General features: G+C 42.5%; 2 protein-coding genes across 2 annotated transcripts in view; both read left to right on the forward strand.

Moving 5' to 3' along the window:
* The first annotated feature begins 75 nt into the window (after positions 1 to 75).
* cirbp (cold inducible RNA binding protein) lies at positions 76 to 957 on the forward strand. Its single transcript, NM_001139676.1, has one exon. The coding sequence runs from the start codon at positions 130 to 132 to the stop codon at positions 592 to 594; it is 465 nt and encodes a 154-aa protein (NP_001133148.1). The 5' UTR covers positions 76 to 129; the 3' UTR covers positions 595 to 957.
* Positions 958 to 2,699: 1,742 nt separating this feature from the next.
* Positions 2,700 to 14,977, forward strand: part of LOC123730423 (kinase suppressor of Ras 2) — a 72,022-nt gene continuing 59,744 nt past the window's right edge. The window contains exons 1-3 of the mRNA XM_045707065.2: positions 2,700 to 3,379; positions 11,135 to 11,275; positions 12,360 to 12,510. Coding sequence (XP_045563021.2) covers positions 3,203 to 3,379; positions 11,135 to 11,275; positions 12,360 to 12,510 — 469 coding nt within the window. The 5' untranslated portion in view covers positions 2,700 to 3,202. The remainder of the gene's footprint in view (positions 3,380 to 11,134; positions 11,276 to 12,359; positions 12,511 to 14,977) is intronic.

Below are 14,977 nucleotides of genomic sequence, written 5' to 3' on the forward strand. Positions count from 1 at the left end.
CGTTGATTTAATGTGGGCGGAGTCAAATTAATCTTTATAATATTTCGCGGCAAGCCTCCATTTCTTTTCCGACGACGTGCCTCTCCAAGCAGCAGCTTTTCTCGTTCTGTTCGTAAAAGACAAAGAAACATGTCCGACGAAGGAAAACTTTTCGTCGGTGGCCTGAGCTTCGACACCACAGAGCAATCTCTTGCGGAAGCTTTCTCCAAGTACGGAAACATCGCTAAATGTGATGTCATCATGGACAGAGAAACAGGAAGGCCCCGTGGATTCGGCTTTGTGAAGTACGACAATGCCGAGGATGCTAAGGATGCAATGGAGGGAATGAACGGTCAGTCTCTTGACGGCAGAACCATCCGTGTGAATGAGGCAGGCCAGGGTGGCGGTCGCGGCGGCGGAGGAGGCGGTGGATTCAGAGGTTCCCGAGGCGGCGGTGGATATGGTGGTGGCGGTGGATATGGTGGCGGCGGTGGCCGTAGCTATGGTGGTGAAGACCGGGGTTACGGGGGTGGTGGCGGATACAGGAGCGGCGGCGGTGGTGGAGGCCGAGGCGGTGGATACTCCTCCGGCGGTGGCTACAGGGACAATAATTAGGGCCTAGGGAGGCTACGGTTACCTCGAGGATCCTACAGGGACAGTTACGACAGCTAGCTATGCTGTGAACGAGTAACACTCCGATTCAAGATCATTTGGCTGACTCTTCAAGAAAAGTCCATGTTGACCGAAAGACTTTTGTTGTAGTCTTAGTCCTATTCTCTGTTTATGTATCTAGCTTGAGCATCTTTACATTTAGCCACGTGTGTCGGCCATTGATTTACAAACCATGTTCATGGTCTTGCCCAATAACATTCCACCTGGGGGCGATTTTGTACTTCTGGTCTTTGTATCGTCAACATTGAAGATTATTTTTTGTTGTCAATTGTCATCATTGCGCCTATTAAAACTATTTGTTGAAAAACAATATCTCACCAGTCATTAGTGAAACCATTTTGCCATATCAAATTAACGAAACAGCGTTAAAATATGATGTTTTACTACAATAACGGTTTTTGTGTATGAATTTATTCACTACAGATTACCACTTTCAAGAGACCGGTCCTTTAGCGACGAAAATGACCACTCACTCGTAAGTAGGACATGGGGTAAACTCTGACATGGTCATATTTAGCTAATTGACCACGCGGTGTTCATGAATTTTACATATTCTTGACTCCCATTCTCAAACAATACGAGCCTCAATACGGAAGCAAAGCGGAAGCGGTCATCACTTTCAGAGGTGCTAGGATCATTTTCAGTTAGACATTGAATAGCAAAAAACACGCCAGACGCCACTCACTTTTTGAGCGTGTTTGTCTTGTGCCCCCCCACATTGTTTCCACTAGTTACCAAAGGCAAAATTGGGTATATTGTGACCATGAATGCAGACACATTGCTTTTTGGTCCTTGGTAAAGTATAAGGTTAGTGCAGTTAAGTTTAAAACTAATTTTATGAAACATTTTAGATGACCACAATGTATACTGCCATTTGGAATGTACAGAGGTATGCTAACTTTCAAAAGTTAAAGGATACATTTGACTCACTGAAATGCATGCAAATGTAGCCTAGTAGCACTTTCATAGTTGTGCACTTATCAAAAAGTGAGTGACATTTGTCTAAATATGGCAGTTGAATTAAAGTGTTTAAATCAAAAGGGTGCCAAAAATCGGTAACCCAAATAATTAGTTTATTGTAGGCTCAGACAGCCTACAATAAATCCTTATGATTGCTTGATCAGCTGTATTTCTGATCACATACTGTACATTAGGCACAACAGACATCATTCTATAATTCACTAGAAACTGGGCAACAATGTAGTGTAGCCTTTAGAAGCCGGGTAGCTCTATTTTTAATTGTGATGGATTTCCAGCAGGTAGCACAACACACGGCACCATGCCTGTTCAGTCCAGCAGTGAGACACAATGCTGTCTGATGTCTCCGCAGGTGACGGAGGAAATGTCATAAAAATCACTGGTTCCCCACTAACTGCTGCATTCAAGATGACACTCACTTGTAACGCTCTATATCGCCCCTCTGTTTATTTCCCCCCCACCCACAGAAGAGAAAGAGCTGTCATAATGTATAATTCAGTGAGAGATGTTGACCTGGCCTACTCAGGCTCACTCAGCGTTCTGTAATTTAATTTGGACAGACAGGCAATAACTGTTGCAGTTCATGTGGAGTATACAATTGTAACATATGTATGGTTATTGTCTGTGTGCAGTGGAGGGTACTTTTTTTGCACAATGGCTTGCTCACCTTCTAAAAAAATATTGAAAGTATAGAGAACTTTTTTTCACTGCGAGCAGTAATCTGTTATTTTTTTACTACCACATCACTGTGTGTGTGTGGATTGACCAAGATACAAGTAGCCTTAAAAGGGCACATGTAGAAAAGCCTAGATAAAAAAATTATCCCGGTTTAGTGAAACATGACATTACAATTATGTGGAGCTGATGATGGAACCTACTGGTATGAAGTTAAACCTGAGTTCACGCTCACTGCACTAATATAATCTCGCGATAACTCTTCCCACACGCAGCATCACTCGTTGGTGGTGCCCCAAACAGTGCCCCCCCCCCCCCCCCTCTCTTCTCCCGCAGCTTCCATGGGCAATGCTGTGGATTTGATTGACGTGAAACATGTCGGTGTGGTGGTGGGAGCGAACCGGGATGCAGCTGCTGGCATGTGTGACGAGTAGAACCTGTACCCAATCCACACAGCATCACTTTTAAAATGATTATACGAAGCTGCTTTAGTGTTATTGATCCGTTATGATTTTTATTTGAAATTAACAAACAGAACGCTGACTGGATTTATTAGATAAGGCTTGATCGGTTGTGTTCTGATTTGTATTTCTGTTGAGGGGGTATAGCCTAGGCTATCTGCATAATGTGTTTGACGATATAGCCCTCAGCATCAGTACCAGGCTCAATCAGAAACACCTTGATGAACCACCACCAGGAATACAAGGACTATTACAATGAAGTCGACTTTCACATAGATCACATCTCGTTTCTAAACCAGTGTATATAATAGATTATAACACCACGTTGGCTGGCGTTTTGCAGGGTACTTTTTACATGGAGCTATTTCCACCTTTTTTTCCCCCGAGTAGAATATTTTTGTTGAAGTACACATAAAAACGACCACTGCTCGCAAACTATGGACGAGGAGAATATGACAAAAAGCGATGAGCAGCATTTGAGTTTGCAAAAAGCTTTGCAGCAGTGCGAGTTGGTTCAAAATATGATAGACATAAGCATTTCCAGCTTGGAGGGTTTGAGGACCAAATGTGCCACATCCAACGACTTGACACAAAAAGAAATACGAACGCTGGAGGTAAGTAAAAGCACCCATTCTGTAGAATGAATAGGCTACGGCTGCATTGAGGCTAATCAAGCTATGCATTTTGATCAAAATCAATGTAGGGTTGGTTGTCACGTCCAGTGGCGGTTCTAGACCATTTCAACTGGGGGGGCCAAGCTGGGGCCAGTTGTACTGTTAGAGGGGCCAGTTACATTAGACGTTATTGTTGTCATATCGTTTTCTTCACTGCATTGCAGGCATTAGCAGGCAAAATACCATGTTCATAATCATCATCGTTGCCACTGTCTAATAACTGATGTAAAAAAAAGAACGATAGCAAAAATGTGTTATGTCAAAATTATTTCATACTCCACATTTAGGGGGGCCACAAGGGGGTCCAAAATTGTTGTCACAGGGGCACTGCCCCCCCCCCCCCCCCCCCCCCCCCAACCGCTAGTGGTCACGTCTGTCAATCAACATCAATGTACATTATTCAATGTTGTTGAAACGGTTGACTACTATACAATTGGAATACTGTGTTATTTATATTTTATATGCCTATATCCGAAATGTGTTTTATGCAGTGTAATAAATCAAGAAGCTGTAGCTGCAGTGAGCGAGCTGTTGTGGGCTTGCGCATTCTGCAGGTGGTGGAAAGAAGGTGGAATGTTCAGTTTTAGCACCGTGCACTCTTCTCCACCCGAATTCTCCATGAGAACGCTGAGGCCTAAACATTATTTGTGTATGATTTATATTATTATCGTCATCATTGCCATTATCATCAGCTCGCGCTTCTATCATCAGCCAGGCTATATTGCCACGACTGTTATGCAAGTGTCTATTAGTGAAATTGCTTCGAATTGTCATCTGATTTAATTGGCCCACAGGGTATTTCGTAAATTGCGTTATGTACTGGCCAGGATATTATCCAAACCCAATGTTGTGTTTTTGATATCAAAACATAGATATATGTGTTTGTCAAATTAATAAAATAGGGTCTGCATACCCTGTGTACATTTCAGATGCACTTAGGCCCCAATGTGGTTTAGACTACGTAGACATTCCCTGGTGTGTTCCAGGCTTTCAAATGGAACTATATAAACCAAGGCCCAATGTGATGGGACTTGATGTGTGTGAGTAAAATAGGGGAACTTCATTATCCTAAACATGATGAGATGACATTGGCCTGCAATAAATGTATAATGACGTTTACGTGACCACAGATGAAGGAATAGTATGTATATACTGTTTGTTTATTAACTTAATCATGTAATTTCCCTTTCCCCAATGATACAAGGAAAACAAATCCACATCTGTCACTCATATGGACTTCATATGTATATAGGCACACCATTTTACAATATATTTTTAGGGATACTGTAAGTAGGCCTAGAGGCTGGAGTTGAATTGAATTTCAGAGTGGAGTAGATATTGAAAACATACAGTATGGCCCTATAACCAGGCCTTCAGTATGGCCACAAATTAAATCATTAGCCTACATGTTAGTGTGAATAGAACATGCTGAATAGATACCATGATATGTCCAGCTGTCACAATTATTTGATCTAACAAAAGTTCACAGTGTGAAGTTCCTCACTCCCTAGCTACCAACCAAAAACAGCACTTTGAAATGTAGGGCTAATAGTTTGACTCGGCGAAACTGTGCTGTGTCATGCAGGTATCGTCAGTCAGGAAAAACATGGTTGTATTAAAGCCTGATTAGGTGTAGTGTATGTGCAGGTGTTTGCATGCACATTGTTTGGGCCTTCTGAGGCAGAGGGCACAGTAGATGATTTACATAAAGTTGCTCTTCGTCCTGATTAGTTCTAATAGCATTGCATTAGTATGTTGTAATAATGTATTCACAAGTGGACAAGCAGTTGCCTGTCTCGCAGGCTGTTGATGTAAAAACTTTATGAATACATTTCATTGACTTATTCTTTTTTTCATTGGTTGACTGATTGTGTTGGACAAAAGCTTTAGATTGTATACATTAAAAGGACAATCTGCGATTGGTACATCCATTTTTTGACTTTTCAATTAATGACATACTGTGCCTTCGGAAAGTATTCAGACCCCTTTACTTTTTCCACATTTTATTACGCTACAGCCTTATTCTAAAATGGATTAAATAGTTTTTTTACCCTCATCAATCTACACATAATACCCCATAATGACATAGCAAAAACAGGTTTTTAGACATTTTTGTATTTGGGGAGTTTCTCCCATTCTTCTCTGCAGATCCTTTTAAAATCTGTCAGGTTGGATGGGGAGCGTCGCTGCACAGCTATTTTCAGGTTTCTCCAGAGATGCTAGACTAGTTTCAAGTCCGGGCTCTGGCCGGGCCACTCAAGGACATTCAGAGACTTGTCCCGAAGCCACTCCTCCGTTGTCTTGGCTGTGTGCTTAGGGTCATTATCCTGTTGGAAGGTGAACAGTCTCAGGTCCTGAGCTCTCTGGAGCAGGTTTTCAACAAGGATCTCTCTGTACTTTGCTCCGTTCATCTTTGCCTCGATGCTGACTAGTCTCCCAGTCCCTGCCACTGAAAAACATCGCCACAGCATGACACTTTCATCACCATGCTTCACCGTAGGGATGGTGCCAGGTTTTCTCCAGACGTGACGCTTGGCATTCAGGGCAAAGAGTTAAATTTTGGTTTCATCAGACCAGAGAATCATGTTTCTCATGGTCTGAGAGTCTTTAGGTGCCTTTTACTGAGGTGTGGCTTCCTTTTGGCCACTCTACCATAAATGCCTGATTGATAGAGTGCTGCAGAGATGGTTGTTCTTCTGGAAGGTTCTCCCATCTCCACAGAGGAACTCTGGAGCTCTGTCACAGTGACCATAGGGTTCTTGGTCACCTCACTGACCAAGGGCATTCGCCCAGATTTCTCATTTTGGCCGGCCGGCCAGCCAGCTCTCTTCCATCTAAGAATGATGGAGGCCCCTGTGTTCTTGAGGACCTTCAATGCTGCAGAAATGTTTTGTTACCCTTCACCAGATCTGTGCCTAGACACAATCCTGTCTCAGAGCTCTACAGACAATTCCTTCGACCTCATAGCTTGGTTTATGCTGTGACATGCACTGTCAACTGTGGGACCTTATATAGACAGGTGTGTGCCTTTCCAAATCATGTCCAATCAATTGAATTTACCACAGGTGAACTCCAATCAAGTTGTAGAAACATCTCAAGGATGATCAATGGAAACAGGATGCACCTGAGCTCAACTTCAAGTCTCATAGCAAAGGGTCTGAATACTTATGTAAATAAGGTATTTTCTGTTTTTTATTTTGAATACATTTGCAAACATAAAAAAAACCTGTTTTCTCTTTGTCATTATGGTGTATTGTGTGTAGATTGCTGAGGAAAAATATTTATTTAATCAATTTTAGAATAAGGCTGTAGCGTAACCAAATGTGGAAAAAGTCAAGGGATCTGAATGCTTTCCGAAGGCACTGTATACCCATTATTTTTTTAATAATATAGCTGTTGTACCCCTTCAAGCCCTAAATATAAACTTGTTTTACTCCATTGTTTGTAAACAATGTAATGTAAACAAACATTGTAGGCCTAGCGTAAAAACATAGTTGAAATACATGATATCATGGAGTCCTTGCATCTATGGCTTTGTCTATGACATTGGTTACATTTCTCCAGCCCCATCCCTCAGCTTTTTACCATAACAGTGGCAAAAAGTGGTGGTGGTACAGTATGCTTTGTTATTGTTTGACCTGCAGATTGCCCCTTTACCTTGTCTCCTCCGAGTCGGGTCAAGTGTGTAGACTCATTGGCAGGTGACTTATGCACTTGTAGCAGAATCATGCACCAGTTGCACCCCATAGATCTTTGCTGCACTTGTTGCTTCTTTGTTGAATTTCGGACAAAGTCCTGTGTTAACCCTGATATATGCATTATTATAGAAACTACTACTTCGAATATGAAAGCGTCTAACCATTGCAATTGTGGGATATTACTTAATTTGTAAAATGTCCACCTGCACTGTTCAATACATTGAACTTGTTCTTACATCACAGGTTTGAGGAGCTTTGGGTTCACTTAGATGTTTTACTTTTGCACAAAAGAGCTGTCTTGACCTTTCCCTGACAGATTAAGCCTATAGTCCTGGACTAAATAGCACTTTCACTGGGGATTCTCCTTTGAGCTTGCTTTTTAGTCCAGAAATGGGCTTGATGTGTGTCAGAGTATGTTTCGCAGTATCTCGCTGTTGTAAAGTAAGATGCACGTGGGATAGGTTTGACTATACTGTATCTCAGATGCCTTTTTCATCATATAAGATTTTGATTAGGTTCTCAGAATCCGAATCACTTTTATTTGCCAAGGACATTTACATATACCTAGAATTTGACTCAGTGAATTGGTACTGCTAGCAGACTGCTGCTAATAGACAACTGTACAGACAGAACACAGACAGAGGAATTTACACAAATTCAACAAACAGAATATACAATATAGACACACAGTAAACATAAAACATAAAAATCTAGAGTATAGGCTGATTTACAGTGAGGATATACAATTTGCAGTGGGGATATATTTATATATGCAGAGGGAGGGGTGCTGCCATGACGTGTATATATCCAGTGCATATACAGTGTTGTGCAGAGGTATACATAGTGCAAATGCAGTATAGTGAAGTTATTCGTTTTGCAGGTCAATGATGGCAAGGTGCAGTGTTCGGCACAGAGTGCAAAGTCTCTTTATCCCTATGAGCCCGATGGCCGGTTGGTGAGGGCTACAGCACAGGGGAAGAAACTGTTCAGCTGGCGGGTGGTTTTGGTCATGATTGACCTGAACTGTTTGTCAGAGGGGAGTTTTTGGAATAGGGGATGTCCAGGGTGGGCGGGGTCGATGATGATCTTTACTGCACGCTTCCTTGAAAACTCCTCAACCCTAGTTATGACCAGCACTTCCTCCCTAGTGTAGACAACAAATGACTGGCCTTAGCGGTGGGAGCAGGTCAAGTATCAGCTCTCCATAACTCAATTGTAACCATAACCTTCGGAGCTCAAACACACTCACTGGGACCTAGGATTAGTGTGAAAAGACAAACTCCACATAATCCAGTGTTTACTTCTGTTTCTCTGGTGGTATTGACTGCTACTTACCCACTTTTGCCATTCACCCCTTGAATAACGGAGTATTCTCCTATTGAAAACAAGCTTTTGACCTGGTCCTAAAAAAGTATAATTGGACAGAGGACGATTCATACACCACTATCCATGCCCATGAACAAGAGCTTTAAAACGTTTGGTACTCCACAACTAAAGATTTGGGTAGAAACTGTCTAACCAAACAAGTATTCTTATGACAATGCAAACACAGGAACAAGCGTCTATGAATCTGCCAAGCTCCTTAGAGATCTACTGACATATAAAAGATTCACATGTGGAGGTTTAGTGTTTTAGACTTAGATAATTCAATTTATTTGTGTAATGAGTTAGAGATAGCAGTCTTCCTTCCTCCCATGAGAAATGTCATGAAATGAAATAGATTGTTTATGTTTTTGTTGGTGAGTATCCATGTCAAATATTTACTTTAATGACACTTGCTCTATGTACTGTATTATACAATAGCTTACACCTATTTCAGTAATTGTAGTGCTAGTGGCTAGTTGTTGCAGTTCATTTAAGAATGTATTTTGTAGTGCACTGTATAGGAAATAGAGTGCCATTTGGGACGTAACCATAGCTTCACCAAAGGGACATTTCATTATTTACGATTCAGACTTTGTTTTCTCATGGTTAAAAAAGGAAATAGATGGTAATCAGTGTGTTTATCAATATCAATCCATGCCATGGGCAGGGTAAAGTGGAGAGATGTACCATCGTTCATTTTGTCCAGGAATTTGTTGTTGTTCTATTGATATATTGGCACAGCCAGTAAAGGACATTTAATTGAGAGGGAATTATCTCAAATTGCTTTGAACAAATAAATTATAGTTTCATAAAGGCCTAGAGAAATTCTGTTTTGGTTTAAAGTTTATACATTTTGACCAGGTAGGTTCACATAGAACACATTCTCATTTACAGCAACTACCTGGGGAATAGTTACAGGGGAGAGAACGGGGGAGGAATGAGCCAATTGGGAGCTGGGGATGATTAGGTGGTCATGACGGTCAGATTGGGAATTTATCCAGGACACCAGGGTTAACACCCCTACTCTTATGATGAGTGCCGTAGGATCCTTAGTGACCACAGAGAGTCAGGAAACCCGTTTAACGTCCCATCCGAAAGACAGCAGCCTACACAGGGCAATGTCCCCAATCACTGCCCTGGGGCATTGGGATATTATTTTTGGGACCAGAGGAAAGAGTGCCTCCTATTGGCCCTCCAACACCACTTCTAGCAGCACCTGGTCTCCTATTCAGGGACCAACCAGGAACAACCCTGCTTAGCTTCAGAGGCAAGCCAGCAGTGGGATGCCGGGTGGTATGCTGCTGACAAAGTGCGTAGAGACCTTTTATGTGGTTCTGCAAATACACCAGTCACGGTCATTATTTTATATATCTAACTTCCTGCCATATATCCTGTTCACAGAACTCATATGGAAATATTATTATTACCATTATTTGCAGTAGTAGGGATTAGAAGGTCCTGTGTAGATTGTATTTTCAACCAGCAACTACCAGGAAATAACAATGATCACATTTTTTCACACTTTTACAGTGTTAGTTTCATCAGCTGTTGTCTAATATTATATCAAACACAGGAAAATGCATTTTTACTGCACTGGGCCTTTAACACATGTGCTTAATGAACATGGGCTGAATATTGCACAGATGGATCTCACTTTTTGAGAGTGCAGTTTTGGTAGTTGGTAGTTAATCCAAACTACACTATACAGGGCATTTGGTAAGTATTCAGACCCCTTCCCTTTTCCCACATTTTGTTACATTACAGCCTTTTTCTAAAATTGATCAAATAAACATTTTCCCTCATCAATTTACACACAATACCCCGTAATGACAAAGCCAAAACAGGTTTTTAGAAATGTTTGCAAATGTATTAGAAATAATAAACAGAAATACCTTATTAAAATAAGTATTCAGACCCTTTGCTATGAGACTTGAAATTAAGCTCAGGTGCACCCTGTTTCCATTGATCATCCTTGAGATGTTTCTACAACTTGATTGGAGTCCACCTGTGGTAAATGAAATTCATTGGACATGATTTGGAAAGGCACACACCTGTCTATATAAGGACCCACAGTTGACAGTGCATGTCACAGCATAAAACAAGCTATGAGGTCGAAGGAAATGTCTGTAGAGCTCCGAGACAGGATTGTGTCGAGGTACATATCTGGTGAAGAGTACCAAAACATTTCTGCAGCATTGAAGGTCCTCAAGAACACAGTGGCCCCCATCATTCTTAAATGGAAGAAGTTTGGAACCAGCAAAACTCTTCCTAGTGCTGGCCGCCCGGCCAAACTGAGAAATCAGGGGGGAATGCCCTTGGTCAGTGAGGTGACAAACAAACAATGTATAGCTTCACAATATGTTTTATTGAATGCAGCCTACTTCAAACCTGTCCCAGCCGTTACATGTATTTGAACAATTCCAGAGATAGCACACCTGATTCAACTCATCAACTAATTATCAAACTAGTTCAGCACTACAACACATTTGTAAAACATCTGGGGGTCCCAAAAGTGAGATTTGAAAAGTACTGCTCTAATGGACTATGATTCCGTGCATTCATAGCTATCCAGAACTTTTGGTTGTGCTCCTCCATCTCTAACTCACACATGTCCCTCTGTCCCCCCCTGCAGGGAAAGCTGGTGAAGTACTTCAGTCGCCAGCTGTCCTGTAAAGTGAGAGTGGCCTCACAGGAGGACAGCACTGAGCTACAGGACTTCCCCAGACTGGGACACTGGTTCCGCATTGTCAACCTGAGGAAGGAGGTCACTGAGGTACATTGATTTACATCTACGTATCACTATCATTGCAAGGAACACCTTCTTACAAATAGCCGATGGTCTGCAAAATTTGTGCAAGTAAGAGTAAGGGGAAAAAATAAAATAGTTATGTTTTTAGTATTGAAATCCCTCTGGCAGTAGGATGAAAGACACTATATGGGTCTGGGCCAGGGGTGTTACCCTGGTAGCGTAGCTGATGTGAAATGGCTAGATAGTGCTCTATGCAAGACAGAGGCTGAAACATGACCTTTTTCATGGGAGACCTTTCTTAACATTGAATAAAACATAGGACTAGAATAAGGCTCAGACGGCTTTCGCTTCTCTTCATGAGGATTGAATGGATCTAAATAAATAACTGCTATAGGCCATACATTCAGGTAGGCTGCCGCCAACAAGGTTGCGTGTTGTCATAAATGCGACATATCTATACAGAACACTTCTATATGGGAAAAATCAAACTGATGTGTTATAATCATTCTTAATGGTAATGTCAGGAATTTGACACAAATATGTCAGGTATAACAGTAGGCTATAACCACTTGATCAAAAGATTCAAGTTGGGATTTCAGCAATATAGTAATCAAGACTTTATTTGACAAAGGAGAAAGATTTGTTGGGGCAAGGACAGGGACGGAAGCAACATTGTTACAGTAGGAATGGAGCCACTCAGTGTCAGTGGGTCTAGACCAGGGCCTGTATTTACGAAGTGTCTTACGAAGTCCATATAATGATAAGCATGTAAAAGGCAAACCTGGTCTTATATCAGCATTCTCTGATACTCTTTGTAAATACGGGCCCAGGAGTGTTAGTAGTCTGCTGTTTTTTGTTTTTTCCTTTAAATTAGTGTCTGATTTATACCTGGGAAACCATGTATGCTGACTCCCTGTGTGGGAGAAATTAAAACCTGCAATAGCTATTGCCTGCAATAACTGGAATTTGACTTATAGTACTTGAGTATTACCCTGGGTGCCAGTCTGTTTCTGCTTTTTTGCCAGCTCCTTATGGAATTGTCAATGACAATGGAGTAGGCAAAAGCACAAACAGATCTGGGACCAGGTTACTTGTGTGTGTTCTGTAGGAGATGGATCCGGGCGACGTGACTCTGGAGGGGCTGCTGGAGATGAGTGATGAGCAGGTGTGTGAGGCCATGGAGAAGTTTGGAGCCAACGACGAGGAGTGTGCCCGGCTCAACGCCTCTCTGTCCTGCCTCAGGAAGGCCCACCAGTCAGGTAGGAACCCTACACACACGAAGGGAGGGAGGGAGGGAGGGAGGGAGGGAGGGAGGGAGGGAGGGAGGGAGGGAGGGAGGGAGGGAAAGGCAGACAGTGGGGACAAGTCAGGTAGGGCCCTAACACATGCAATCGCTGAGCAAGGGACAGAGCGAGGGAGGGCACTCTGCAATGTAACCGTGACTCTTCTCCAGGTTGTTATTGCGTCAGCAAGGCCCACAGCCAGTTCGTGGGGAGCTTTCAGTTAGTGTACTATACAGTAGCCTCATACTACCATCCTGATCTCGCAAGCTTACATATGTTTCGCTACAAGCTACACGCAAAACCTATTTATGTAGCTCGTGAGATCAGGATCAGTACTAGGCTATCTATACGTACAGTTCATGAGGAGTTTTCATAATATGGTGAATGTCGCCCCCTGTTGACCAGATTTTGCAACACATTATGAATTCAGTAGGATGCAGTCTCAGAAATGTGCCTTCAGTGTGGAAACTGTCAAATAAAACATTTACAAGTAGGTCATTGTTTGATAAGGGCATATTATGTGTTTGTTTACAATGAGGGCTGGAGTTTACAATGAATGGTAGGATTGAATCTGTTGATTCTGCAAGTTTATTGTGTTGTGTTAGTGCGGGACTAGGGCAAAATCCTGCAATATTCAAATAATACAAGGCTTGATTTGGCAAAAGTCCAGAATGGAACAGAAAGGGAAATATCTAGAAAATATCTAGGGGATAAATGATCGATATTGAGTCATTAATAACTCTTGCCATTATTGTCTTAATTAAGCGTTAGTCTCTCTGCCCTCCTATACTGTAACAACTAGAGCTAGTCAACCCCTTATCTGTGACTGAGTGATATTCTCATAGTAGTCTTGTCTCCTCATTCCTCTCCATGGGTGTATCTCAATTGTTAAAAGGCTCTCCTAGCCTCCTTTTCTAAATCTCCACCGTTGTAAAATAATCAGACAGGTGAAACATTTTGCTTTCACCTGTCCAGTGTTTTCAGATTAGCATAGATGAAGGATGGACACGAGGAGAGGAGGCTGCTGTAGATCAGTGGTTCCCAACCAGGGTTACTAGGACCCTGGGGGTACTTGGCCTATCCACAAGGGGTACTTGAGAAGATTCATGAGACCATAGACCTACTGGTAAAATGAACATGAGGGGGTACTTCAGCGGTACTCAGGGCAGAGCAACATTTTGATGTAGGTACTGTAACTGAGAAAGGTTGGGAACCACTGCTGTAGACTATTGAGATGCACCCTCTGAGCACACAGGGCATTTAGTACAATGCTAGTTTGTCCAATAGAGGGCAGCACAGACCACATGTTTATTTTCTGAACTGCACAGCATAGTGTTGTAGTGTTGCAGGCTGAACAGAAGGGGGCACTATACCATCAGGAAACCAGCACTATCACTAGGTTTGATAACAAGGTTGGATAACCTGCCATGTTATGCGTGTGTGTTCCTCCTACACACACATACACACACGCACACACACCTAAATGTTTGCATTAATGCCCACCAGATGTGTCTCTCATATGTTTCACTAGGAATACTTTAGGACATGTTGTCAAGCCAAGTTGAGAAGAGTTGCATTGTCACTGCAGTGTTCTCCTCATTAAAGCCATAATACACAGACCATTTTCTTTTCTCCAAATGAAAAAAGACTGCAGATCTTGCTTCGGGAAAACCTGTTCACATACCAAACTGTTGTCAGATAACACAACGCCCCATCGGCCCAAATGCTCATCATCGGCTCACTTCCCTTCCCTCCTTTGATTCTACACACAGCTAACTCCAGCAATAATAATAATAATGAATTGGATTTATATAGCACCTTTTTACCAACTGAGGAACACAAAGTGCTTTACATACTGTAGTAAGGGGGAAACGCACCTCATCCACCACTAATGTGTGGCACCCACTTGGGTATTGCACGGCAACCATTTTTTTGTTCCAGAACGCTCAGCTAGCATGGTGGAGCGGTAAGGAGTGATATATGCCAATTAGGATTGAGGGTAAGATTAGGTGGCCATGATGGAATGGGGCCAGGTCACCGGGGTTAACACCCCTACTTGTGTGTGTGTGTGTGTGTGTGTGTGTGTGTGTGTGTGTGTGTGTGTGTGTGTGTGTGTGTGTGTGTGTGTATCCAGCCACTATCTCACCCCAGCCCAGAGCCTTCACCACCCACAGGTTACAATGAACCTGTCTACTGCCCTGCGTAGGGTGCCATGGGATTTGTAACGACCACAGAGAGTCAGGGCATCCGTTTAACGTCCCATCCGAAAGATGGCACCCTACGCAGGGCAGTGGGTAGGTTCATTGTAACCTGTGGGTGGTGAATAGGCTCTGGGCTGGGGTGAGATAGTGGCTGGACACACACACACACACACACACACACACACTGGTCTGGCCTGTGTGTCTGTTCCTGAGGCATGATTAGATTGTAGCCGGTAGCTGAT

The sequence above is a fragment of the Salmo salar genome, chromosome 24 (genome assembly GCF_965601325.2).
Source record: "Salmo salar chromosome 24, fSalSal1, whole genome shotgun sequence".
NCBI classification, from domain to species: Eukaryota; Metazoa; Chordata; class Actinopteri; order Salmoniformes; family Salmonidae; genus Salmo; species Salmo salar.